Genomic DNA, 25,598 nt, shown 5'->3' with positions numbered 1-25,598 from the left:
GAGCGAGGCGCGCGCGCGCACACACGCGCACACAGGGCCCCGCTCGCTCCGAGATCCCCGGCCACGTAAGTAACTATTAATACCGCCTCGCCGGGAGTTGCGGGCGTGCTGAGCTCGGGGATTGGCCTCGGGCACCATCGGCCATCCCCTTCAATTTTAAATACACATTCTTCTTACCTCTGGGGAAGAAAGAAAAAAAAAAAAAAGACGAAGAAGAAAAGCCATCAATTTTCTCCAAAACAAACCCCACCGGGCAATTTAGGTTTAGGGTCGGGGGAGACGGAGTGGTTGTAAATTATTCCAAGGCAAGACCCAGTTATCCAGCGGGAAAGGAACGCCGCAGGTTGGCTGGGGGCTCATCCCCTTCCAGCGCCCGGAGGAACCCCCTCACCCCCCCGGAAGCTCGTGCCGGGGGCATCGGAGACCACGGATCTACCCTCGTCCCTGGCCGCAGTTCTAGCTTTATTCGGAGGACGATCTGGAGCACGAGCGAGCAGCGGCAGCATGAGCCTATGCTGACCTCCGCCCGGCGGGCCAACCTGGGCTTTGTCGCGGTACCTGCGCCCGGCCCGCGCCGCAACTCTGTGCCCAGCTTTTGCAATCTTTTGTTGGCAGCGCTGACCGCTCTAAGTTAAATGCTCCCTTGCTATTCTGTTTTTTTTTTTTTTTTCCCTTTTTTTTTTTTTTTTGTCTGTTTGTTTAAATTTTGGATATCTCTTGCGATCCTTGGAAAAGTCTCAGACGCCATCTACAGTTAAAACGTAGGTAACTACCCTCTCCGGCGTCCCCCCCCCTTCCACGCCCCCCACCCTTTCCACCAAAAAAGGGGGTGCAGCGCGGATTCTGTCTGCCGTGCGGCGCGAGCCGGTAGCCCCGTGCTTATTTCCTTTTTCTTTTTGTTTGGTTTCTAACGCGTGGGGACCGAGCTGCGGCCGCGCGCGGCTCGAGGATCGCGTAAACTACAGCAGGGCTCCCCCGCCCCGTCTGCGATTCGGAAGCCTGCGTGGGGATCGCTTCGGGAGACCTGGCGCTGCAGCTCCCCACCTTAGCAATCGGGTCGCTCGTCTAGATCCGCGCTGGAAAGAGAGAAAGAAAGAGAGAGAAACTAAAAGTGCGGAGATTCTGCACATCGCCGGCTGCTTTGGGGGTAACAAAAGGACCCGAATTCCTGCCGACTGAGCACCCCCGGGAGCCGGGCTCGGAGCCGACAAGGTGCCTGGCGGCGCCCATCTGGGGGCTTCCAACTCTCTTCTCCACGTAGCCCCCTTCCCGTCCCCTCCCCTCTCGTTCCGTTTTAAAATCCGTGGCACGGAGGCGCCTGCAGCCGCGCTCGCCCGCGACTCATCTCTCCAGCGGGTTTTTTGTTTGCCGAGTGCGATCCCCACACTCATGAACATACACAGGTCTACCCCCATCACAATAGCAAGATATGGGAGATCGCGGAACAAAACCCAGGATTTCGAAGAGTTGTCGTCTATAAGGTCCGCCGAACCCAGCCAGAGTTTCAGCCCGAACCTCGGCTCCCCGAGCCCGCCCGAGACTCCGAACTTGTCGCATTGCGTTTCTTGCATCGGGAAATACTTATTGTTGGAACCTCTGGAGGGAGACCACGTTTTTCGTGCCGTGCATCTGCACAGTGGGGAGGAGCTGGTGTGCAAGGTAAAGAGCCCGGGGCTTGTTTTCGCTTTTTGTCTTTTAAAAAGGTTCCCCGGCCGGCCGTTTGGAGGGGGCGGGAGGTCGCCAAGCTCCGGAGCCCGGAGGAGGGAGGCTCGCGGGATAATTATCTGTGGCCTCGTTAAATGGGTTTATTTATTTGTTCACGTTCGACTAGTTGCGAAGTTTTTAGTGCGTTGCAGACAATGGGGCGGGCTGCGGCGGGGGCGTTTCGGGGAGAGCCCGGGGCTGGGAAGGGCGGCGGGACTGCGCGGGGGCCACGCACACGCGTTCTCCCAAAGGCTCGTGGAGCGCCTCGGCGCAGGGCCGGGTTCCGCTGCCCGAGGGGGTTCTCCCTGGGTCTAGCCAGCCCCCTCGCCTTCCACCGTGGAGTAGGGAATCCCCGCTAATTTGAAGGCACTGATGACTGGGTTCCTTTCGCAGCCATTGTTCTTAGAAGCGTGCAGGTGTTAAACCTTTGTTCGGAAGGTGCCCTTTAAAAGAGACACACAAAGGTGTCCCCTCTGGCTGAGCCAGGGGCCCAGCGCGGGCAAGGAGTTTACAAAGAGCTCTCTGCTGCCTGCAGCCTTGAAAGGAGGTTTGGGGGTGGAAAGCAAAGCCACAGGCGCACCTTTGGGTGTAGGAAAGAGTGAGTCCTCTGGGTCCTCCTCTCTTGTCTCGTTTCTTCTCCTCTCCACACTTCCGTGCCTGAACACCCCCCTCGCGCCCCCCACCCCCAGCACACACCTTTGCCAGGATGGTTTATAGGCCAGCGTTTGGAGCTGCAGGGATTAGCAGTGCTAATACAGAGATGGGCACTTCAGTTTCCTTTTTGTCTTTGACCCCCAACAGGGACTGGTGTGTCTGTGTGTCTTTGTGTGTGCGCACTCCAGATGAGGGGATGAGAAGGGGAACAGTGGGGGGGGGGGGGATAGAGTAATGTATACTGCTCCCCAGACATTGGGCACAGATCAAGAATCCATTATCACTTAATTTTACATTTGGTCACTCTTGGTTTTTCTTGGGGGAGGGGGTTCATGGGGTAGTGAGGAATGAGGAGCCCTGCACAGCTATGCTACAAATAATACATTGCACTTTTACCATTAACCACAGATTGCTTTATTTTGTAGGGGGCTGGAGTCTTTCACTGTAAATAATGCGTTTTGTGGAGGTCTTCAGTCAGTTTGCAATTCCTCAGTTCAGATCTCAGGGGAAAATCAGAGGCTCTTTAAATACAGCCCTCCACTTCTCCAGAGCATTCGGTATTTTGCATCTTCTCCTAAGTTACTGAGACCCTGAGCGAGCGACTGTGCCCGGTTAACCAAAATTCAGCAGGCTATTCCGAGCTGGATTGAATTCTCCGAAGACCTAGAAGGTTGCACAATAGGGGAGTCGTCCTTTGAAATGAATGAATTCCACAGAGCTGTTACTCTCCTATGATACACACACAGTCCCCCAGCAGTGAGTGTGTTCCCTCCTTTTGCTTAACTTGGGTATAGCATTTTAGTATTTCTCCAGGGCTGGAGACGCTTTTAAGTAGAGGGACTCTGCCTTCACATTCTGCAGGAGCATCTTGCTGGTATTTTTTTGTTTGTTTGTTTGTTTAAAGGCAGGGCGACCTGCCCTGGTTCTTTCTTTCTCCCTCCAGATTCTTCAAGACATATTTCACTTGGGGCTGACCTCACGGTGTCATTCGTAGACGTGCTCTTTGGCCTGAAACTGTACTTAATCTGCCGGTTTAGTTCTTGCAAAGATTGAATCAGCCCCTCACCAATTACTGTGGGGCTGCCAGTGGGTTTAAGTGCAGTATCATTGTTCTGCTTGGCAGAGGTCATCCCTTTAAGACACGGCGGCCTGCCTTTTTACCAGGGGTGACGTGGGTGGGTGACTTTGTATGCAGGCATAGCTGTGTATATCCTAGGAAGCTCCAAGGGGTTTTTATAAGGCTGCTTCCAGCAGTTTCCCTCAGATACACAGCGTGAACTCCGCTTACTGCAAGGCACTGTGAAATCTACACGTTGAATCAAGTTCCTTTTGATGTCTCAGAATACAGAGCTCCTGTCTCCTAGCTCTGTGTTGACCCAAGGAAAAAGTCTTTGCAAAAACAGACCAGATGAAAAGATGCCATTCCTGTAGAGGACTGTAGAAGGGAATTCTACAGGACACTATTTGGGGTCATTTAACCAAGACAATCAAGCCTGTTCATTGTCTCCCGGAGCCCACTGTAAGCTAGGCAAATGAAGGAAGGCAGCTTTAGGGGGTTTTTACCTTATCCTTTTCATGAAAATGCTGGGAGCTACTGTGCCCATGGACATAATTACTATCTTGGCATAATGGGCACGTGGTTTTGCTTTTTGTTTTTTTGTTTATTTTTTTGTTTTTGCAAATGCTACTAATAATGGCCTAATCTTACTGCCTTATCTCAACTGCCAGATTGTATTACTAAGGCTCCAAATTAAACATTTAAAAGAAGCTGGCAACCAGGCTTATGGCTTGATTTTGCATTTGAAGATGATGGTTTAAATACCAGTCCAACCCCATAAATGCCTGTTACAGCAGCTACTGAAAGTTTGGTACCTACCCATTAGGGAGAACAGAAGTATTTGTTTTATTTTTCATATTCTGTCCACCATCTTGGAATTTGATCTCCTACAGAGGGTGCTGGCTATTTCTTGAAGCTGCCATGCATTTTTTTTTTAAATTTTTAATGTCCATTCAGTTTTTCGTCAGTGGGACAGAACAGCAGACTGAAGGTGCTGAGTAAAAACCACCTTTTATTTTTTTTTGAACGCAACTTGAAGGAGGAAGTATATGATAAGGCATGGTAACTCCAGGAGCACTGGAAAGAGAGTCTGCAGCCTGGTGCTTCAGAACACATCACCCTCCTCCCCCCTTATATAACACAGCGTGTTGACATTAGCCACTGCAAAACGTTTATTACTCTCTGTGAAATTTTTGAGGCTTTCCTAGGTTTCTGCTGCCCGCAGTCTGGGTGTTCGAGTTGACTCAGGCATTTCAGATTCCTAATTGAACGGACCTCTGAGGTCACGGCTCGTAGGTCATCATTTGACAGTATCACGGTGTGATTTGTGGTCTCCGGAGACGTTGAAGTATTCATTCTTAAATTCTAGGTTATAGTGGCAGCAGCTGTGCCGCCTTCCTGAGATGCCTCATTATGGTTCATTCACAACGTTACTTTGCTTCCTCGCCCTGGGTTAGCACCAGCCCTCCTGAGGTTCCTACTATCCTCCTTTGACTCACAGATATCTTCAGGCTTTTGAACCTGAGGGCGACTTCTCTTCAATCCTGGCTCTCAGATGGCAGCCTGCGTCCCTGGACGGGTTTCCGAAGGCCTGTGAATCCCTCGAAAATGAATCCAGTATTGTGCGTGCCTTAGAGAATGGGCATTGTCCTGGGAGAGGGGACAGAGATTTTCTCAGGTTCCCACGTGGGATCCGGACCCAAAAAGGTCAACCGGGTTCTAAATCACATCTCCAATTAGGAAGAGGAGGGAGGCCCCGGGGTCCCTGAGTGCTTTATCCATCTTATCCGGATTATTGGTGGCCACACCAGGATTAGAGTCCCTGTTGGGCGATTTCTAGGCCAGGCTGCAAACTAAGGATGAGGGAGAGGATGTTCCAACTAATGACGAAGACTTAAGAAGCTGAATGGTGGTGCACGGGGACCGTTTTAAGTGTTCGTTGCTGGAGCCTTCTTGGCCTGCAGGGCTTTCCAGCAAAGCACCTTGTGCCTGCCCCTCTCTCATGCAGGCACAGAAGAGAGTCATGTGCCTCCATTCCCAGGCAGAGAGTGAAACCACATTCCAAACCCAGGGATTTGTATTCCCGATTTAGTGGAGGTCTTGAAATGAATGAAAGCCTTTTTTCTTATAACCTCAAAGATTCTCTGCAGTGTTAATTCCTGTTAGGTTGGTTTCAAAAAGGTATTGAGGATGGATTTTCTCTTTAAATAACCCCACAATGAGGTGGCATTTCACAGGCTAATTTTGATTCATAGAAAATCATTGCATAACTGATTCATTGAGCTAGATAGCTGGGGAGGGAATCGAGAAACGTGTCTGCTTCCCTATTAAGGACCGTGTGCCCTATTCCTAGCTCTGCCGCTGGGGCTCGATTCGACTTGTTCTCTGAGCCTCGATACCCACATCTGTGAAATGAAGGTATTGAATTAGAGGACCTTAAGGCAAAGACTACGTATTTACTCTGTGAATTGCTAATATGTTGTGGAGTGCTGTACGACACAATTGCATACCATAGAATATGTTGTACACAATTGCTACTGTTGTATAGTGATGTCCGTCTCTTTTCTGTTTTGGTTTTTGGAAGGAAAACAAGGCTTTGTCTGTGTAGCTTGGGGTAGGTCACTTTTAGATTTTTCCTTAGTGTTTTTTATAAACAGGTGATGGGGATAGAGAGAAAAAAGTAATAAGACTTAACCATCTGTGTCCCGTGTTACATCTTGCAAAGTGCTTTTGCCCCCACGTTGTCCTATAATCCTCCCAACGGTGTAAGTCAAGTGTCATTTGCCCATTTTACACATGAAGACTTGGAAGCTCAGAGAGGTCAAGCAGCTTATCCAACATTACACAGCTGGGAGCAGGCAGGGCCAGTGTGGTCTGTGTCCCAAGTTCCGTCCGCCTTCTGTCTCCTCAAAAGCCCGTGCCATTCTGTGATTCGGTGGTTTATGCGGCGCCCCTGACTCTTGGTCTTGTTGTGAATCCTGTCCTAGGTGTTCGATATAAGCTGCTACCAGGAATCCCTGGCCCCGTGCTTTTGCCTGTCTGCCCACAGCAACATCAACCAAATCACCGAAATCATCCTGGGAGAGACCAAAGCCTATGTGTTCTTTGAGCGAAGCTATGGGGACATGCATTCGTTTGTCCGCACCTGCAAGAAGCTGAGGGAGGAGGAGGCGGCCAGACTGTTCTACCAGATCGCCTCGGCCGTGGCCCACTGCCACGATGGGGGGCTGGTGCTGCGGGATCTGAAGCTGCGGAAATTCATCTTTAAGGACGAAGAAAGGTGAGTGTCACTCGTCCAGAGCTGGTACTCTGATGGGCTGCTCAGGAGCGGCTTGCTTGCAGGAGCAGCTTGCTTGAGAGGTTCGAATGCACATTTTTTTTTTTTTTTTTTTTTTTTGCTGCCTGCTGTCCAAGGGAGAAGGGAGGCAGGGAGGATAGAGGGAGGTGAGTGGGTTATTGTGATGTTTTAAGTGCCCCGGGAAACCACGTTGCCGCTCCTCCAGTGGTGTTAGTGAATGTCAGAGCTCCGGTGCCAGGGTAGCCTGATTAAGGTTTTGGTTTTTTTTTTTTTTCTTTCTGGGTTTTGTTTGTTTGTTTGTTTGCTTGGTTTTTTTTTTTGTTTGTTTTTTTTTTTTGGTGTCATGAATTCTAAAGGTGGCTGCGAGCCGGTGTGACATTTTTAATATGAGTAAAGACACCAATTTTGCTTTGGAAATAATCCTACCTTCAGAACGCTCCGTGCCTAGCATCAGTCCTTTCTAATTCATTCATGCATTCCTTCCCTCAGTAGATGTTCCCCAAGCGCGTGTGTATGCACGGATGAACTGCGTGTGTTTTCCTCACAATTCTCAGTCCTGTGAATATCAGGGTGCATTAGCAAGTCAACTCACCTACAAAGGAATGTTCCAAGCCCTGAATGGAGATTATGTAGGGGGTCAGATGGGACCTGGGGGCTGGGATGTCCACTCTAAGTAAGACTTGGAAGTCAAGAAAGTATTTATAGAAGAGGTGCTTTGGGCCTCCCTAGAAAGGTGAGTTTGTTACGGACGATGTAGGAAGGACCGGTGTTGCAGGTAAGGGAGCTGCCAAGACGCGTACTCAGTGGTGTGAGGGTCTGTGTTACTGCGGGAGACAGCAGGGCAGGACGCCGGGCATCTGGGTTCCATTCATGGTTCTTCCATTCACTCATGACATTCTGTTGAGCAAACCCATGGGGCCTGCTTTCTCTTCCAGCTGACTTTGATTGTAAAACTCTTCCGAGCCCCTCCTTTTCTTCTGAAGCATCTGCTTTTTTAGAGGCGTGGAGGCAAGTGATTTACATTCACTGCTGACTATTCCAGAAATTGTTCTAGAGTTTCGACCCACGTGGGTCGTGGAATTACCATGATGACCTTGGGTATCCTTGGCTCCTCCTAGGAAGTGGTTCGTGAAGTGGAGATCTGTGGTCACGAAGCTATTAAGGACCATCTGAGTACAAAGCCAGTGCACGTCATTCATTCATTCACTCAACAAATATATCTGGAGTACTTTTTTTTTTTTTTTTTTTAATATGGAGTATCTTTTATGTGTCTGGTGCAGATCTGACTATTAGCCCTTTCTGCCTGCCTGTTACTGTGCCATGTATCCCAATGGCCTGGGATATTTTAGGCTATCGATTATTGTCCTGTAGAATGTTATCCTATAACTATCCTATCTAACTATAACCTATTCTATCCTATAACTATCCTATTGTATCCTATAGAATAGACATATAATGAGATCTCATGGTGTCTGCTTTGTTTTTGTTTTTATTTTTTTATGGTTAGAGCTAATTGGGAAGCAAATATCTGGGAAGCACTTGGGGATTAGCAAAGGTAAAGGGTCTGTGGTTACTTAACCCAAGTGAAATAATTTGATGACAGTTTATAATGCAACTGAGTATAGACAGTGCAGAGAGCTGCTGGCTGCACAGATTGGTTATGTTCCATATTTTTTCTCATAAACAAGTATCTTCGGCATTGTGACAGCTAATAGCCTGGTCTTTGATAGTGCATGGTTTGCGTCCTTACTAATAAATGGAGAAGAGGGAGCTATTCTAAGATCTCGAGTGTGGGGTGATTCCTTTTCTCTTCTTTGGCCCAGATGGACCTGCCCTTGGAGCCTGCAGACTCTGGTTATTATCCCTGGTTTCACCTTTAATGCTCTCTATGACCTTTTCGTTTGGTTCCTTCCTCCTGGCCTCAAGTTTCTTATCCCTGTATTGTCCTGGCTCTGTTTTATTGGTTCTGAGGTCTTCTGAGTTACAACATCAGGTGTCTGCTTCTTTGAAAATTCTCATTGGAAGTTAAATAGATACTTGACCCCCAGCAGAATACTGCCAAAGATGGTTTCTTTGTCCTTCTGCATTCCACCTTTCTTGGAAATGTAATAACCATAACTACAAAAATATGAGGTGGTTGTTTGGGACCACTTTAAAGACCTAGTATGAGGTTATTGTTGACCTTACTTAATTCTCTGTGTGAATGGGGGTACGGTGGGTACCATCATTTCATTTGATGGAGGAGAACTTTCAAACCTTGTGTGAAGTCTCAAAGTTACAGACTAGAAAGAGCAGAAGTGAGAACATACTCTCTATTAAATCTGCTCTCAAGAAATTCATTTGCCTGCCACAGGGAGTAAGGGCAATGAATGCCCTCTCTGACAGGGATGCAAGTTTTTAAATGTCCCGTTTGATTGTGCTCTTTCGAGAGGAATTTCAGGCACCGACACGTATACAGGGTGGCGTGTCCGGTGAGAGCACGCGCATGGTAACTACGTGTTTACGAAGTGAGTCAGAGAAGGGTGGACATCTCTAGGTCACAGAGCATGGGAGCACATGTAGACTCGAGGGTCTCCCGAGGGGCCATCTGTCAGTCCTCTCCTGTTGCTGCCTGGAATCAGAGCCCCGAGGTGAGAATGCTGGTCTCAGTGACCACAGCTGGCTGGAAGCAAGTGGACCTGAGACACACCTCACATCTGCTGTTGGAGGCCTTTTCCTTCAGGCCTGGCTTGTCTTTTAGGGGAAGTTAAGAGTGCCCACGAGTGTATGGTGACAAAGCTGAAATCCTTGATGTCCCAGGGCCTAAGGAAGAAATCCGAAGACGTTGGAAGCTTCCAATACAAGGACATTGAGTTTGGAGCTGAGTTTGACTTTTGTAAAAGAGCATGATCCTTTCTAGAAAAATCTAGAAAGAAGTATCCCATGTGGATGTGAAGCCAGAACACGTCACTGGAGTAAGCATGTCAAAGCGAATCCTTTTTAACTCAAGAGAGCATTATCTTCGGAAAAAGGAAGCGGTAGTGACAGGGAGGAAAATGCTCATCACCTCTCCCGGACCTGTCTGACAGGATCTGAGCCCATGCAGCCCTGCAGCAAGGAGAATGGTAGCTCCTTCTCTGCTGGGCAAGGTGACTTGGGTGCACAGGAGTTAAGTGACCTTGCTCAAGGTCATACAGCCAGCATGCTGCTGGAGCAGGCCTGGAAATCCTATCATTTCACTCCAGAGCTCTTTCCCTGCCCCCACTGTGCTGAAGGCCTGGAGGACCTGGCCGTTCCTGGCATCACAAGTGTCTCTGTCTGGGCAGCTCTGAGAAGGTCACTCTCATGTTCAAGGACATTCCAAATGTTCTCATCAGTAGCTGATAAGAACTTTTTCTCCAGCCAGCTGTCAACTTTTTGTGAAAGAGGAATAATGCCTTGTAGCCTTCCTCGTTGTTTTGCTTTCAAATGTCTCAATTTCAGAGTAGGAGACTGGTTTTGTCACTTAGCGAATTTCTCCCTCCGTGTGTCCCTGCAGCTATAGAGTTTTGTGGCAGAGTTTCTCTTTCATGTGAAACGTGCTGCCTGTGTTTTGAGGGGACAGCAGCCTGGGACCTCACAGGGCCTGTGCTGCTGGCAGCCCTCACCATCCATCCTAAGCAACACGACGTCAGCAGTAGGTGTTTCCAAAGGACTACAGTCTCTGCCTCTCCTGACAACACCCGGCGTGTGAGAAAACAATGGGATTAAATTGAAAGGCTTTTGAAACATTGAAGGATGGAGACTGTCTGTTTTCTGGTCCTTTACGCATTGGTCCTTTGTGGGGGAAAACACAGACGAGGCTTTTGGAAGTACCACTTTATTAAGCTTCAAATCAGCAGACCTCCTCTTTTGTGCACGGTCTTCTCTCTCTCCAGGATGTGCCTCTTACTGTCCGAAGCTCTTGCAAGAGACTGAAGGGGAGAGCGTTACAGAGTGAAGTCGGCGAAGCCCCACTGGGTTCAGAATGAGGCCGGCCTGTGTGCTGACTCCTTACGTGTGGATTTCCAATGCCGGACCATCTGTAACTGAACCCATGACCACCCATGAACATGTTCTTGGTAGAACGGTCAGGGCCATCAGTCCAGTTCCCCCCAAGCACCTGTGAAGACATGATACACACATGACACCCATGTTACCTGAGGGCCTGCTGTCGACGTGCCTTCTGTTGCTAACTTTTGTTGAATTAGCAGCACCGCCGATTCCTTTGCTTCTGTTTTACTTCAACCTGGGTTCTAGATTCGGATTCTTTCTCTACCCCTCATTAGCTACCTGGTCTTGGATGAGTCCTTTCATGCCTCTGAGCTGCACATTCCTCCAGCAGAAATGAAGACTGCCTCTCTGCGGGCGGCTGAGAAATGATCCAGACGTGTACGGGGTGGGGGAGGCGCTCGCGGTAGCCAGCTGGCCCTTAAGTCATTCATAAAGCGGTGCCATTGTGGACAAGCCCTTCCCAGGGCACTTGAGGCTCATGGAGAATGAGCTTCGCCTCCCAGGCAGCCGTTCACGAGGAATGAACCTCTTGTGATGTGAGGGTTCCTCCTTTCTGGTTTAATTGCAATAGTAGATCGGTGCCGGGGAGGGTGATAGACCGGGCAAGGGCTGGGGGAACCTGCGGCTCAGAAAGGCCAGAAGGTCGACCAGATGCGCACAGGGGATACCTGGCGGATACCAGGTACGTGCAGAGAGTGAAAGACCCGCTCCCCGGGCCTGGACTGGCCACAGCGTTCCCAGGCTTGTGCTGCTGCTTCTCCTCCATCCCTGGGATGTTTCTGCAGGGCCAGACTAAGGTTGTTTTGTTTTCTTTTTGAGGAAGTTAAACCCCTCCCCAGATTGTACTCCGTGTGGACACACCCTTTGCATCCACGGTTTCCGTGGAAAGATCAGAGGTGGCCTGTAGAGTGGGAGGGGTGTGTGTGGGAGGGGACCCTGAATCTGCTAGAGGGCAGTGCCCAGGTTCCCCAGCCTCTCCCCCTCCCTGTCATGGTAATAGGCTGATCTGCCTGGGTGGCCTCTTCCAGGAGGCCCCCAGTTTCACTTAGAGCCTCCAAGGGAAGGCCTGAGCTTCAGGAGAAGACCGGGTTATTCCTGTGTGGAGGACGAATCACTGTCTGGTTTCTAGTCCCTGCTCCTGCGCTTATCAGCAAATTCAATCTTGACAAGTTACATAACCTCTTTTGTCCAGATCGCCTCATCTGCAGAGTGGAAATAACCATGAATGAATGCAGGTGAACCCAGGGCTTGGCGCATGAACATATCAAAGACGCCTGGCCATGGACAAGCCGTAGCTCCCACCGCCTCCAACCTCCCTTGCGTGTAGCGCCTGCTGCGCGCCCCTCCCCGCGACCAGGTGACGAAAGGCGGCTTGCTGAGTCAAGACGAGAAGAGCCCAGGAAGCAGAGTGAGCCAGTGTTCCTACAGCAGCCCCTGTTCTGCCCGTTGGCTTTCTCTTCTCCCTTAGGACCAGGCTCCTTGTCACTCTCCACCCCACGCTCCCTGCCCCCCGATCTCCATTCAGTGTTGACATTTCCCTGCACAGAAATCACCCCCTGTGAATGGAGAAACAGGCCTCTGTCCGTGTTCTTCTTTGGGTAGAAGATTGTTATCTCTTGACGTCACGGGTTGCATTTCCTCTGCTTTGTGGAAGCTGGTCAGTGCCTGCTTCTGCAGTAGGGACGCTGGACCCTTTGTAGAAACCCAGCAGCCCCGGGGCTCTCAGTGTCACCTGCCGCCATCGGCCCAGGCACAGGACCTGTGTCTCCCGGGTGGGGGAGGCCTTATGCCTCCCCCACCAGCTGAGGTCTGCGTGCCCTCTCTCTCTCCTGCTCTCTCAGTAGTTTCTGTACTGGTTCTTCTTGTGGATCTTCAGCCTCCATTGAGGCTTTCATATCTAACAAAATAGGGAGACCAGACTGGAGACCAGACCCTGCCTTCTTCCATCAGTAGCGAGTTACACGAAGTTCGTAGGCTCATTGTATTTTAGCAAAAGACCTGACCTTTTGCCATGAAGGAGACAGAGCTCCTGGAATTCCCTTCTTTATGCTGACCACTTCTGTGTGCTTTAGGCACTGCCAGCCCTTGGGGGAGGCTCACTCCCCCACTTCTCCCTGGGTGGGTAAGTGATCCCCCTCCCACAGCGCCCTCTTAGTCCTCCCTCTACTCGAATTGTCCATGTGCATCCCTCCACTGTCCGTATGCCTCATCTCCTGCTGGGCTGGGAGCTTCTGGCTGAGCAGTTCACTGCTTGTGCTTAGTAAATCAGGTGAGTGGCTACACTGGCCAACCAGAGCCAAGGGCACAGCTGTCGGATTTCTTACTCTTTCACTGAGCCATTTCACCTTGGCCTACCTTCTCTGGCGTGGGTCGGAGATCATGAACTTGCAGTATCCAGCACCGTGCCTAGCAGACTGCAGAGCCTTCAAAAGGCACCTGTCCTGACTGCTCCTGGTCACCAGCCAATGGCTGTGGGCCTCGCCACCCAACAGCCTGGAGATTTATTTATTCAACAGACAGCACTGAGCATCTGTCATGAGCCAGGCACTGTTCTAGGTGCCACAGATACTTAGTGCCCCATGAGACGGAACCCTTCCCTCGTGGGACTTACATTTCAGGGAAACATTATCTGGCCTCCAGGCCCTGTTCCAACTACAACACTTAAAAGAACTGATTCAATTCTGTATTTTATTGTAGTTTAATTTACATGAACCAGTTCAAAACCAGTGAGTAAACTAGTGCTGTTATCACCGTGTTATGGATGAGGAAATTGAGGCTCAGGGTCCCACAGCTAATCAGAGGCAGACCTCGGCCTGTGCACCCAGGACGCCAGAGTCCCATGTGCAGGCTCTCAAATACCACCCTGACTCTAGGAAAGAGACACCAGGTAGAATACCACCCCTTGTGTCCCACTAGAGAAGGGACTTTCTCATGCAGTTGGGTAAGAAGTGAACACCGGAAGGACCTGACCAGCACTGAGTACTAACACTCCGTACTTTACCTTTCTCGGAGGGGTCGTGGGCCACCGGTTCACCAAGCCCACAGGCAGCCCCGTGAGGTCCTGCGTTTCCAGTTTATGGAGTGGATTTTGCTTTCTCCATGGAACTGTGAAGTAGGGTCCAATGATCTTTCTGTCTCCCCTTCCTAGCACAGGACCAGCCTTGTAAACACTTTGCGAATGTCTGGCCATTGACTAAGTGGGTGTGTGAATTGCCCCTTGGGCCCTGGAGGCATAAATATTATGAGAAAAATCCCCTGGATATACTGATGGCAGGAGGCAGTGGATGGAAACCCATTTTAAACACTCGTCATCCAGGACTCTTGGGAGTTTCTCTAAAGCATGAAATAGAGTCAAGCCTGTTTGAAATTTCTCTGGACTTAAGAGAGTGGGCAATTCACAACCAGATACGCTGGACTCTAGGCAGCACGTTGCAGCCAGGGCGTCTTTGATATGGGAGCCACACCTGTTGCAGATGTTAATTAAGCATCTATTATGTGTACTTTTGGTGCAAGGGTTTGAGGGTATGAAAATCACCTCTGGAGAATCCTTGTCTAACAGAAGACATCGTGTAAGAAGTTATTCTTCGCACCGTGTTGCAGAGGATGGGTGTGTGTTAGCTCGCTGGGGGCAAGAAGAAAATGTCCTAATGGCAGAATGGGGTGTAGAAAATGGGCGTGTCAGGGGGTCAGGGGGAGATGGGCTCCTTCTCGGGTTGTTCTGAGTGAAGAAGAACGGTGTCCAGAAAGTATGAATAAAGGACAAGAGACATGAAGGAACCCTGGGCAGGGAGGGGCGTGTTGGTGGAGAACACTGTGGGGGGTCAGAGATGAGACTGAAGAGAGAAGCCAAGGTTTAGGACCTGGAGGCTTGCCCATGACCTTGACCTTGACTTGAAATCCAGGAGGAGACATTGAAGGGTTGTTTTTGTTTTGTTTTGTTTTTGTGGGTTTGTGTTATTGTTGTTGTTTTTCCTAGACGGGATGGGGTGGGGTCTGGTTGTGATTCTGGAAGTGTCCAAGCAGGTTGGCCTGGGGGTGGGTAGGTACTTCAGGATGCTGAGGCTGAATCAGGACCCAAGAGGTGGTACCAAGGAGGGGTGGGTAAGAGGCATGGTTAAACCCACGCTTTGATCTTGACAAATGAAGAAATGGGGAGGAAACGTCTTTCTCCAAAGTTCTAGAACATGTTAGTGGCGTGACCCAGAGCGCAGCCCAGATTTTCTGGCTCCCAGAACGTGTGTAGTATGTGCCTGGGCCATCTGGGTGAGCCCCAGTTCAGGACTCTGCCAAATGGAAATCCCTGTCTGGCTCAGGGCTGGGCTGCTCAGAGTGTTCCTGGGTTGGTAGGGTCAGAAGGACTGGCCTGAGCCCGGCTCCCGCCCTGCCAATGGTGCATGATAGGAATGTTCCGGACTCTGAATCAGCCTAAGTAGCAAGGGCAGAGCAGCATCTCGAGGTGTGCCTGGCTCTGGCTTCCTGGAACAATCCAGGCTGCGTGGGGCCCTTGGCGCAGCCCCGTCCTGCACTGAGCACTGGGGTGCCTGCAGAAGCTTCTCTGAGAAGCTCAATCGACTGACTCGAGGTCAGGGGATCCTCTGGGACTGGGATCTTCATGCAGAGGGCAAGAGGCAGACAGCGTCCCAATGAGGGGTGTAGAGCTGCACTGCCTTCCTTCCCTGTCTGTTCCTCTGGAGATACCAGCTGCGCTCCAGAGCTGCCTCCTTGCGGTGGGAAGGCCTCAGAGTTGGGAGGTGGGGTGGCTCCCCCCGCTGCCCCCCCCCTGCCCCAGGGCCATGATAAGTCAGGGCACAGACAACAGGACCCTGGTGCTGTGGAAACACCTGGGTGCTTGAGTTGGATCGGGCTTCTCGTCCCCACAGCGCTGTCCCCGAGCTAGTCACTTCGTCTTGCGAACTGTGATTTTCTGGTAGATCAAACGAGCGCCGGACCCCCACCTCCCACCCCCCTCCCTGACTACAGTAGCTCCCAGTAGTAAGGGGGACACAACCCCTAGGACAACCAGCCAGACCCCTCTCTGGAGATTTCCTTCACCCTGAGGTGAAGGGTTTCCTTGTGGGTCACCTGCTGCTTTCCTGCTGCTGCAGAAGCAGCTTGACCTGGGCGTTGGGTCTGTTCACGGCGTCTGCGGGACCTGGCACATGAGGGGCTCTCAGAGGCAACTGCTGGAAAAAAATCTACGCACACAGGAAACAGAGAATTACGGTGACAGTTTATTTGGCAGGATTTAGCTTCGTTTATTTGTCAAGTCCCAGTGGTGGCTGTCGGATCAGTTGGACGTGGCCTGGGGGGCTGGGACAGTCCTCTTTCCCCCATGACAGCCCCCTGGGGCACCCTTGCTCGTATAACTGACAGCGGAGGGTAGCTTTGCAGTCAGGGGCAGAGTGAGGCCAGACCTGGTGGAGGCTGACCACTCTCCGCTGACCCTTCGCCTGCTTGGATCCACCCTGCGGAATGGCCTTCAGCGACTTTTCGAATTCCACTGACCTCAGGCCACCGGACTTCCCGTCCCGGCCAGGCCCACTGGGTCTGGCTGAACTCACAGCCCAGCCCCACCCTGGCCCACCCTGTCCTGATCCTTTCCTGCTGCGAGAGCCCAGGACAGCGTTTAAAGATTTCAAAACAGAGCGTGATTTGCTGGGGGAGGCCGTTTTTGACGTTTTGGATGGGGCACGACTCTGCACATTGAAAACCTGCTTTTGAATCCCAGCTCTGTCACTCATTTGCAGGGTGGCCTTGGGCAAGTCCCCTCTGCTTTCTGTACCTCAGTTTCTTCTTCTCATCAATGAGCAGGTCCGGCCACCTCTCCAGCTCATGAGTTCCAGCAGATCGGTCACGGATGCGAAGGTTTTGTCTTTGTAGAATAAACCCGGGGCCATGTTGGTTGCAAAAACACAGAATCTTCCTTCCACAGATTCTGTCTTTGACACTAAGCAAGTCTGTGGTGCTGGTGTCAGGAGGTATGACGGAGAGAGACCCAGGAGGACAATCCCGGGTTTTTTCAGGTAACCGTATGTGGCCTGAGACCTTCAGTTCTCTGTGCCTCAGTTTCCTTATCGTGTAAGAAGTTTTCACGTACCGTAATACTTGCTGTCCTGTTCCGTTATGAGAAGTGGCCATGTCCACTGAGCCAGTCGCAGTGGCAGCAGATGTTGAGTTACGGCCGCTGGTGTTGCTACTGTGATAATTATTGTTAGGACCACCGTGTCCAAGAGGAAGTCTTGCGGTTCCTATAGTTTCAGATGAAAAGAAACTTAAACTCAGGAGTTTTGAAGCTAGGAGAGCCCTTTTCAGGCCACGCAGCTGTGTTCTCATTTTACAGAAGGGAAACTGAGGCCAGACGGGCCCATGGTCCCGCTGCTCTTGGATGTAAGGGCCCCGAGGGAGGCTCGCAGACTTCTGCTGGGAGGGGGTGGGGCATTGGGACCCTGAAGGCCTGTGCTGCGTGCTGCTCTATCCAGGCAGGGACTAGAAGTACATCCTGCTGGTCCTGGCTGCCTCACCTGGCTGGGGATCCGAAGACACCAGGCCTGGTGCCAAGTCCACAGGCTGCCCCTGTGTAAGCCTTTTTCATTCAGAAGTTAATGCAAAGCAGCCTGTTCCTGCCTTTGCCAGGGATACATTGTAAGTTGCACGCAGGGTACAGCTTCTTGGCCAAGTCAGTCCGGCCCCGGGCTAATGGCTCTTTCCTCCAAGAAGTCACAGGAGATCTCCACGACCATTCATAGCGTTTTGGTCGCAAAAATTCTCTGCCAACCTTCCCTTGTCCTTTTCAGAAATTTCTGCTGTTCGTGTACCATCTTTACTCCCATGACCTTCACGAGGCCCACTGTGATGGCTTTCGTCGTGAATAAAGTGAGCAGAATGAGCTGAGCACCTTGGGGGAGAATGGGAAGAACATTCTGGGGGATGGGGTGGGAAGCAAGTGCACAGAGCCCAAGAAAAAACCACAGGCACAGAATTCACATCCACTTGGATCTGCCTGAGGCTTGTTCCTCTGTCTTCTCTAGGCTCTGGGCTTGACGGGGGTTATCTTACTAATAAGATCCGTTAGACTTGCCGCCAGATTTTTGCAGATTTCCTACGCTCGGCAGCCTGGTAGAGATCACGCTTTCCTTGTTCCGTTGTTTCAGTCCTCGCAAAAACCCAAGAAGCTCGGTGTTACTTGTCATGTCCTTATCCCTGGTGCCTAGTTTCAATGCCTTCATGATTAGTGGGACATCTGAATTATGATTATAGGACCACCCGGCTCTTATGGATTGTTAGGAATATCAGTTCCTTTGCCTGGGAATGCATAACCCTCAGGCTGTTCAGGGGACAGCGGAAGCTGAAAGACTGTTCATTCATATTGTCTGTCCCATGCTGACAGGAGCAGGTGCTCTGCTAGACATGCCCCCCGCCCCAGCACAGACAGAGGCAACCTGCTCCCCAAAGGGGGCAACCAAACCCCAGAGGTCCTCTGAGAGTCCCTGCCATGGTCCAGCAAGTCCGTGGGGACTGGCGCCGGGACTGGAGCACGGCCTCGGGTTCCTGACATGCGTGCACCCCGGAAGGTCCTTGTCTAACGACGCAATCCAGACCACTTGCCTTGACCCTTGGCTCGGAGTGATGTAAACAAGTTCAGGGAGTTCTGCGGAGGAGGCAGGGGCAGAAGTATGCACTTCCTCCCCGTCTTTCTTGAGGCTTCTCTTTTTCTTCTCACTGCGCCTGCCTTCGATGTCTGGGCTTCTCCCTGGGAGGAGCAGGCTCCTGCCCCACGCACTGGCTCTCCCTGACCCTGGGCGCACGTGTGCTCCCCACTCTGAGGCGGCCTCACCGACGGGGACATCCCGACTGTGGTTTCCTGCACTCGCTGCTGCAGTGGAAGGGCCCGGCCTGCGGGCGGGCTGCTCGGAGCCCAGGGAGGGGGGAGCCCTCAGCCCCTGAGGGGCCTCGCTATTCATATGGGCTTACGCACCCTCTCCCAGCATCAAGCTCCATGTCCACATAAAGGGATAATAATTCCTGCCTTGAACATTGATTTATAAGCTTTAAAGAGGAAATATCTGAAGATACCTAGCACCTATCTAGGTACATAGATGGTGTTTGCTATTTGGTACTTAGTAGTTTTCAGAGCCGGTATTGAACCCGGGTCTCTGACTTGAAGACCGAGCTGCCCTAGTGTATATGGAACCGCTCGGGCACCGCTCGCACGGAGCTGAACATGCTGAGCAGATCCAGACTCGGGCCATCTAGACCGTGGCTTCAGGAGGGAGGAGCCTGATGTGGCAGGTGGGGCAGCTCTGGGGCAGCCGAATGTCCACAGCACGTGCGCGGCGCTTTCCACTGGCCTCTTGGGTCCACTGGGCATTTGCACGGCCCCTGAGTCCTTGCTAGTGGGGAGGAGAGAGTTGAATGCTGGGAAGGGCATTAATGGACAAGGTCGAACCCTTGGGCATTTCTGAAGGCCCTTTTCTCTGAACTGGAGAAGGATTCCAGAAGGGGGTCAGGCCGGAAGGAGGGTCCGTGCACCTGGGGGGAGGGAGGTTGGTTGAGTTCCAGAGGGAAGGTGAGACTGATCGTCTCGGGTTGTGGCCTGGAAGGAGGTAAGAATGGAAAAGGGCTTCAGATGTGGTGCAGCATAAGGAGCTTGAGGGCTGACGTCTGTCCCCGGCGAGGGCTGAGCTAGTAGCCGCTCAGGTCTCCGGAGGCACATCCGCGCCTGGCTTCACCCCCGCCAGGGACTGAGGTACTGGAATTTACAAAGCCTGTTCCCCGTGGAAACTTCCCCTGACATCCACTTAATCCTGGCCAGGGGCGCAGAGCAGGGCTGTTGTTCCCTCAAAGATGGGCACACTGGAGCTCCCCGGGGTTGGTGGTGTGGATGCCCCTTCAGTCTCTGAGTGTCGGCTTGGTGGCCCCTGCTCGTCTCGGTGCAGGAGAATCAGCCGTCAACACCGGTGACGTTCTTTACATACAGAGTGACCTCAGCCACCTGCTCCTGAGCTCCTGGATGTGGGACTGAGGCGAGGACCCTGCAGTGCCCACAGGAGTAACGCAGAGTATAAATGCGTGACCCTGCAAATAGGAATGCACAGTACTCCGGGTGGCAGTGAGGGGCAGGAGAGGACGGGCGCGGGGTGCTCCTCTCTCGAGGATGGTCAGGCAAGGGCTCTCTAGACAAGCTCCTTGGAGCAGAGACCGGAAAGAAGTGAGCAGGATGAGCCGGCCAAGTATCCGAGGGAAGAACATTCCAGGCAGAGGCTGGGAGAGAATGTGCACAGCGGCCCCGGGCAGGGTGGTGGGTGGCCAGTGTGTTGGAGGAACAGGGGCAGGGCTGGAGCAGAGCAGGCGGGGCGGCAGGCGCAGTCAGGGGGCCCGAGGCTCTCCGCGCAGCCTTGGAGAAGACGTCAGCCCCACATGCAAACCCGGAGGGCTGCCGCAGAGGAACCCAGCCCCAAACCTGATTCCACGTCTAGTGCTTCTTCCACCAGACTGTCCCTTGTCCCCCAGCTGGTGACCGTTGCCACAGTTGTCGTCATTCCCGTAGCTATACTGCTGCCACGACAGTGACCTTGGAGGCCAGGAGTCTGGCTGGCTCCTGAGCTCTGGATTGGGGGCTGCTGCCAGTGAGGGTCTGATGAAGGAAGCTGTTGAAAGAACCTGCTTGGCCCCGTGGTGTGCGCCCCCTCTCCTCTGCCCCCTTGGGTTTCCCTGACTCACCTCCGATCTTGGAACATCTAGGGAAGCTGGTGTGGGTCCACCTCACCTGCCTCCTTCGATTAGAAAGAGCAACAGGAAGAATGGGCTTTGCTTTCCATCAGCCCAGTTCCAGATGAGCTCATCTAGACCCTTCCCACGTCTGTAGATTGTTAGCTGAAGGGGGAGGAGAAGAACGTGTGTGCTACAGGTTATAGCAGAATATGGGGAGAGCAAGGAAAGAAGAGGTGTTGCTCTGTATTACAGACACCCAGAATGGTAAAACTGGCAGAGACTTTCACACCGGCTTGTCCAGATTCATGCCCAGCAGTGGGAGGGTACTTAATGCTACTGAACTGTACAGTTCCAAATGGTTAAAATGATAAATTTCATGGACATTGAACCATAATAATAATGATGAAAAAGAAGACTGCCTTGTCCAATGCTCCTCTTTAAGTTGGAGAAACAGAGAGGTTGAGTGACCTCCCCACAGCCACACGGCAGATGAGAGATGTCGTAGGGCCTGGAGTCCGCTCTCCGAGCTCCCAGCCCAACACCGTTTCCAGAGAACACCACCATGTTATTGCTCACTGAAGAAATGATTACAGGGAAGCAGTCACGCCTTGGCCTTTGAAACTTCTGCAGTTCAAAAAGGAGATCTCAGAATCTCAGGATTTCGTCCTATTCTTTGCTTTTCATGAACCTCACCTTCCTTCTATGGCTCCCTGAGTAGGGGATTGCCCTGAAAGGCTAAGACCCGTAGACCGAGGGAGGAGGAGGGAAGCAGCTTACTGACTTGAGTCACAAGCTCTGATTTAGGCAAAAGCCCTGATGTCTTTTCTCTAAGCATTTTCCTGTTCTCTGCTCATTTGAGCCTCGTCACCCTACAGGGACAACAGGGTAGAAACTGTGATGTGCACTTTTGAGATGAAGGAACCCACTGGTGTGAATGATCGTGACCTTGTAGGCCCTGAACCCTCACTCCAGCCTCTCCTCTCTGGCCTGTGTCACCGTGGCAAGTTTTCATCATGGGAAGGAATGGGGCTGACTCTGCGGGGCTGAACACAAGAACTCTGTTGTGGAGGGTTCTGGCCAGGAGAATGGAAGAGGATTTCCATTTTAAGCACTGGAAAGTCACAATACCTAGGTTTCCCCTCAAGGAATGGCAGAATGGGGGAACAGGATTCTTCAGAAGCCCTGAACCAAGGAGGGATGCTGGTCTAGGAGCTTCTGTTGGTAGGTAGGGGACAGCTGCCAGTCTTGAGAAAGTCGCTTCATGTCTTGGTCTTCAGCTTTGTTCACTGCATGTTACTATAGTTAATTTTAAGAATTTAACTTACTTGTGAAAGTATTTACCGAGCACTTATTTTATGCCCAGTGGTCATATAAGGCTCTGCTGTATAGAGTAGTGCTGGGCCCCAGGGACTCAGAGTTCAATGTGGTGTTTCTCCACCTCTGTTCATGAGTGCAGCCAGGAGAGTCCTAGAACCTGTCAGCCAGCTCAGCCGTGCTTAAATGGCACGGGGAAGATGGACACACACACATAGGTGTACATGTTGGCACAGGTAGAGGATACAGGTAACTAACTCAGGTAAGCATCAGGTCAAGGACCAGCCCCTGGGAGTGTGGTAGGCCAGACGGGAGGCAAGTTCAGCAGCAAATCTTGGAAAGAAGATGGGCTTGCTATGAAGATGTCAGCTTTGGAAGGGCTTATGGCAATGCCTGCCTGCTCAAACATTGCCCAGCTCGGTCTGTGTCCTAAACAAAGGCAGCTTGGTAGTGGGCAAGGAGCCCTAGGTTGACTAAGGAAGGTGCGGGACCAAGTCTTCTCTCAGCTAAAAGGCTTTTGGACAAGTTACTCAAACTCCATGAACCTTAATGTTCTTATCTGTAAAATGGAATCATCAAATCTTCCACATCTAACAAAAGGACTGTTATAAAGCCAAGACGCCATTGGATCAAAGGTCCTTTCAGACTGTTACATCATATCATCCAGAAGTTGTCGACAGAGCTTCTGGGAGCTTCCTAGTTGGTTGGATCTGAGTAAAATCCTGGGGATCCCCAACGACCTAGATGTGTCTGAGAACAGTACAAATCTCCCGTTCCCTCATCACTGAGATGGGGAGACAATCATGTCATTTATGGTCTGTGTACTTGCTAGAAGTGTGGGTTCCCACAGTAGATCTTAAGCTTCATGCAAATTCCCTGTCAGTCCTATTCGCTCCTGGGTCCCCCCACCCCGGAACTGTGTCTGACACCTAGAAGGCGCTCACTAAGTCATGTTTGACTGGTTGAATGAATGAATGAATGCATGGTCTTGGAGATACTAAAGCGGGAGCTAAGATACGGTGATGGAATTCATGTGCCTCGGTGTGCGCATGGGAGCTCACTCTTTCTCTCTCTCTCGCAGGACTCGGGTCAAGCTGGAAAGCCTGGAAGATGCCTACATTCTGCGGGGAGATGACGACTCCCTCTCCGACAAGCACGGCTGCCCGGCTTACGTGAGCCCAGAGATCTTGAACACCAGTGGCAGCTACTCGGGCAAAGCAGCCGACGTGTGGAGCCTGGGCGTGATGCTCTACACCATGTTGGTAGGGCGGTACCCTTTCCATGACATTGAGCCCAGCTCCCTCTTCAGCAAGATCCGACGTGGCCAGTTCAACATTCCAGAGACTCTGTCGCCCAAGGCCAAGTGCCTCATACGAAGCATCCTGCGGCGGGAGCCCTCAGAGCGGCTGACCTCGCAGGAAATTCTGGACCATCCTTGGTTTTCTACAGATTTTAGCGTCTCAAATTCAGGATATGGTGCTAAGGAAGGGTCAGATCAGCTGGTGCCGGATGTCAACATGGAAGAGAACTTGGACCCTTTCTTTAACTGAGCTCGTGCCCCACAGAGACTTAGCAGGTACCAGGAGCGAGAGAGGGCCGCGGAGAGTCCTTCCAGGGGACACGGATCGCCTGGCTTGGTAGCAAGAAAGACACTGACACTCAAGTTTCTTGATTCACAGAAGGAGAACCTTCAAGGAGCTGACTGAACATGGAGCATGGGCGCGAGAGACGCGGGGTGGGGATCTGGGGTAGGGTCCGCGGGGCGGGTGCCCCGGAGCTTCTCTTCCCTGATGGAGCCCCTCTGGAGAACCCCCGGTCCGTTGGGCTGCTTCTGCCTACCCCACTTTTCATTTGTTCCAAAATAGTTGCAGATCCCAACAGAATCAAAACTCTCTGCCTCAAACACACATCTTGGCATCGCACTGTTAGCTTTTAACTTCTTGTCACGATTCAGGGAAGGTACAATGGGCCAAGGATTTTGTTCTTTTTCTTTTTCTTTCTTTCTTTCTTTCTTTCTTTCTTTCTTTCTTTCTTTTTTAAACAAGACAACCACCTATCTGATAATCAATGCGGTTCATTAAACAGCAACAACAATAAAATTCGGTGCACACAGACTGACCAGAAACCTGGGTGCTAACCTAAAAGAAAATAGAAATCCAGTTTGTGTCTCTTAATCTCTTAATTGCTCTTTTAACTCATTTCTTCTAAATAAACTATTTAATATCCTGGTCAGGAAATGACATGTTGATGCTTTGCTCCCTGAAGGGGAAAAAAAAAAATCTGTTCTTTAACAAGCTATTCTGTTCTGTGTCCGTGGGTTCGTGGCAGGAAGCTGTTAGAAGTCAAAATTCTAGATGCATTAACTGCTTTCATAGTCTAAGGAAAGAAAAGGAAGGGAAAGGAAAGGAGAAATTCACTCCTGAGTTTTTTGTTTTTTTTTTTTTTTCTTTTTCCTTTGAACGATAAAGGCTGCCTCATAGGGGGTCCTCTCTGCCGGGATGGGGGCAAAGGGGGCGAGATCACGGGAGATGCTTGGAGTCTGAAGCTTATAGGCCACTCTGGTCTCAGCTACACCTTTTGTCTTTGTTTTATTGGAAACGAGTGAAACCAAGCAGGTTGTCCCACTTGTATGAAATACAGGGCAGCTATTTCCTTTTCTTTAGGAAGAATGATCCTTTTCACTTGGCAGGCCCTCTGGTTTGGACAGAAACCCTCGGTAGAGACAAGCGGGGAGAAAAATCAGCTGGAAGCTAGGATGATATAAATAAAAACAGCTCTCTATCCCAATACGCACCTTTGTATTTTCAAGAATCCTTCTATTTATTAAGGAAAATGTCACATTGTGATGTATTAAGCCAGTTTTTCAATTACGGGTTGACTTGGGATGACATGTTACATGCTGTAGTGAATAACATCTATATATTTTTTCTTGTTTGAGTATTTCTGTCCCTGAAGTAACCTTTTGTTTGGCTTTTCTAGATAGCTTTATTTGATTTCGAGTGGCAAACGTTTTTTTATTACGGCTTTTCTATTTGCTGTATGATACAGAACTCTTTCGGCATAAATATTTGTGTTTCCAGTACCTCACTTGTTTGGATTTTACTGCCTGTATACGTTTTGTGAAATGGTCCTGTTTTTGGGTAGGTAACACGTGGACTCTAGTGTGTAAATGTTACTTGAATCTGTGCTTCATTATAGTACGTGGCATGTGTGTGCAAATCTTGGATGCTTTATGCCTGTTCAACAGGAGCCCGGCCTTCACGTTCCCAGGAGGGTGGCTTCACCGTTCATAGTCAGGAGACAAGGCGGCCATGGATTTGCCCTTGATTCTGTTTTGATAATGGAAGATAGAAAGGAGAGGGTTTTTTTTTTTTGGTTTGGGGGTTTTCTTGTTTGTTGTTTTGTTTTGTTTTGTTTTTTTACATTCTAAAGATGGTGCTGTGTCAAGAAGGACCCGTTTTTCTTCCCCGTCCCCTATTTTTTTCAGTACCCCGTAGGAGGAAAGGTTGGTGACGTGCATGGTGGGAATCTATGGCCTCTGGTGCTTTGTCCTGTATTTGGTTTAATGTTTTTGTCCTAATCTCTTCAATCAATAAAATTGTGCGTATTTAACTAAAATGCTGAGGTCCTGCAAATGCTGAGTCTCTGCCATCTGGGGTTTGTGGCCACCGCACACCAGCCAGGAACACCTCCGTCCTCCCGGCGGCCCACTGGTTCAGCGTGATACCAGCGACCTGTTATCAGCGACTGTTAATACAAAGCCAAAGCCAGCTTTCGTCATGTGCGGGCATATGCTGGCCAATTTAGAGGTAATCTCTCACCGAATTAACCGTCACTACTGCCTGGGGA

At 50.9% G+C, this 25,598-nt stretch overlaps 1 protein-coding gene across 1 annotated transcript; it reads left to right on the top strand.

The window, feature by feature from the left end:
* TRIB2 (tribbles pseudokinase 2) lies at positions 1 to 25,367 on the top strand. Its single transcript, XM_044262059.1, has 3 exons — positions 1 to 1,659; positions 6,403 to 6,695; positions 22,831 to 25,367. The coding sequence occupies exons 1-3, from the start codon at positions 1,390 to 1,392 to the stop codon at positions 23,297 to 23,299; spliced, it is 1,032 nt and encodes a 343-aa protein (XP_044117994.1). The 5' UTR covers positions 1 to 1,389; the 3' UTR covers positions 23,300 to 25,367.
* Positions 25,368 to 25,598: the final 231 nt, after the last annotated feature.

Source organism: Neovison vison, chromosome 8, assembly GCF_020171115.1.
Source record: "Neovison vison isolate M4711 chromosome 8, ASM_NN_V1, whole genome shotgun sequence".
Lineage (NCBI taxonomy): Eukaryota > Metazoa > Chordata > Mammalia > Carnivora > Mustelidae > Neogale > Neogale vison.
Note: the sequence above shows the minus strand (reverse complement) of the source record. Positions and strands in the feature narration are given on the sequence as shown.

What these genes read in the sequence shown, in the direction of transcription:
- TRIB2 (XM_044262059.1), top strand. Translation starts at nt 1,390, where the DNA reads ATGAACATACACAGGTCTACCCCCATCACAATAGCAAGATATGGGAGA. An exon ending in GGGAGGAGCTGGTGTGCAAG is followed by an intron (nt 1,660 to 6,402) that starts GTAAAGAGCCCG and finishes ATCCTGTCCTAG; the next exon opens with GTGTTCGATATAAGCTGCTA. An exon ending in ATCTTTAAGGACGAAGAAAG is followed by an intron (nt 6,696 to 22,830) that starts GTGAGTGTCACT and finishes TCTCTCTCGCAG; the next exon opens with GACTCGGGTCAAGCTGGAAA.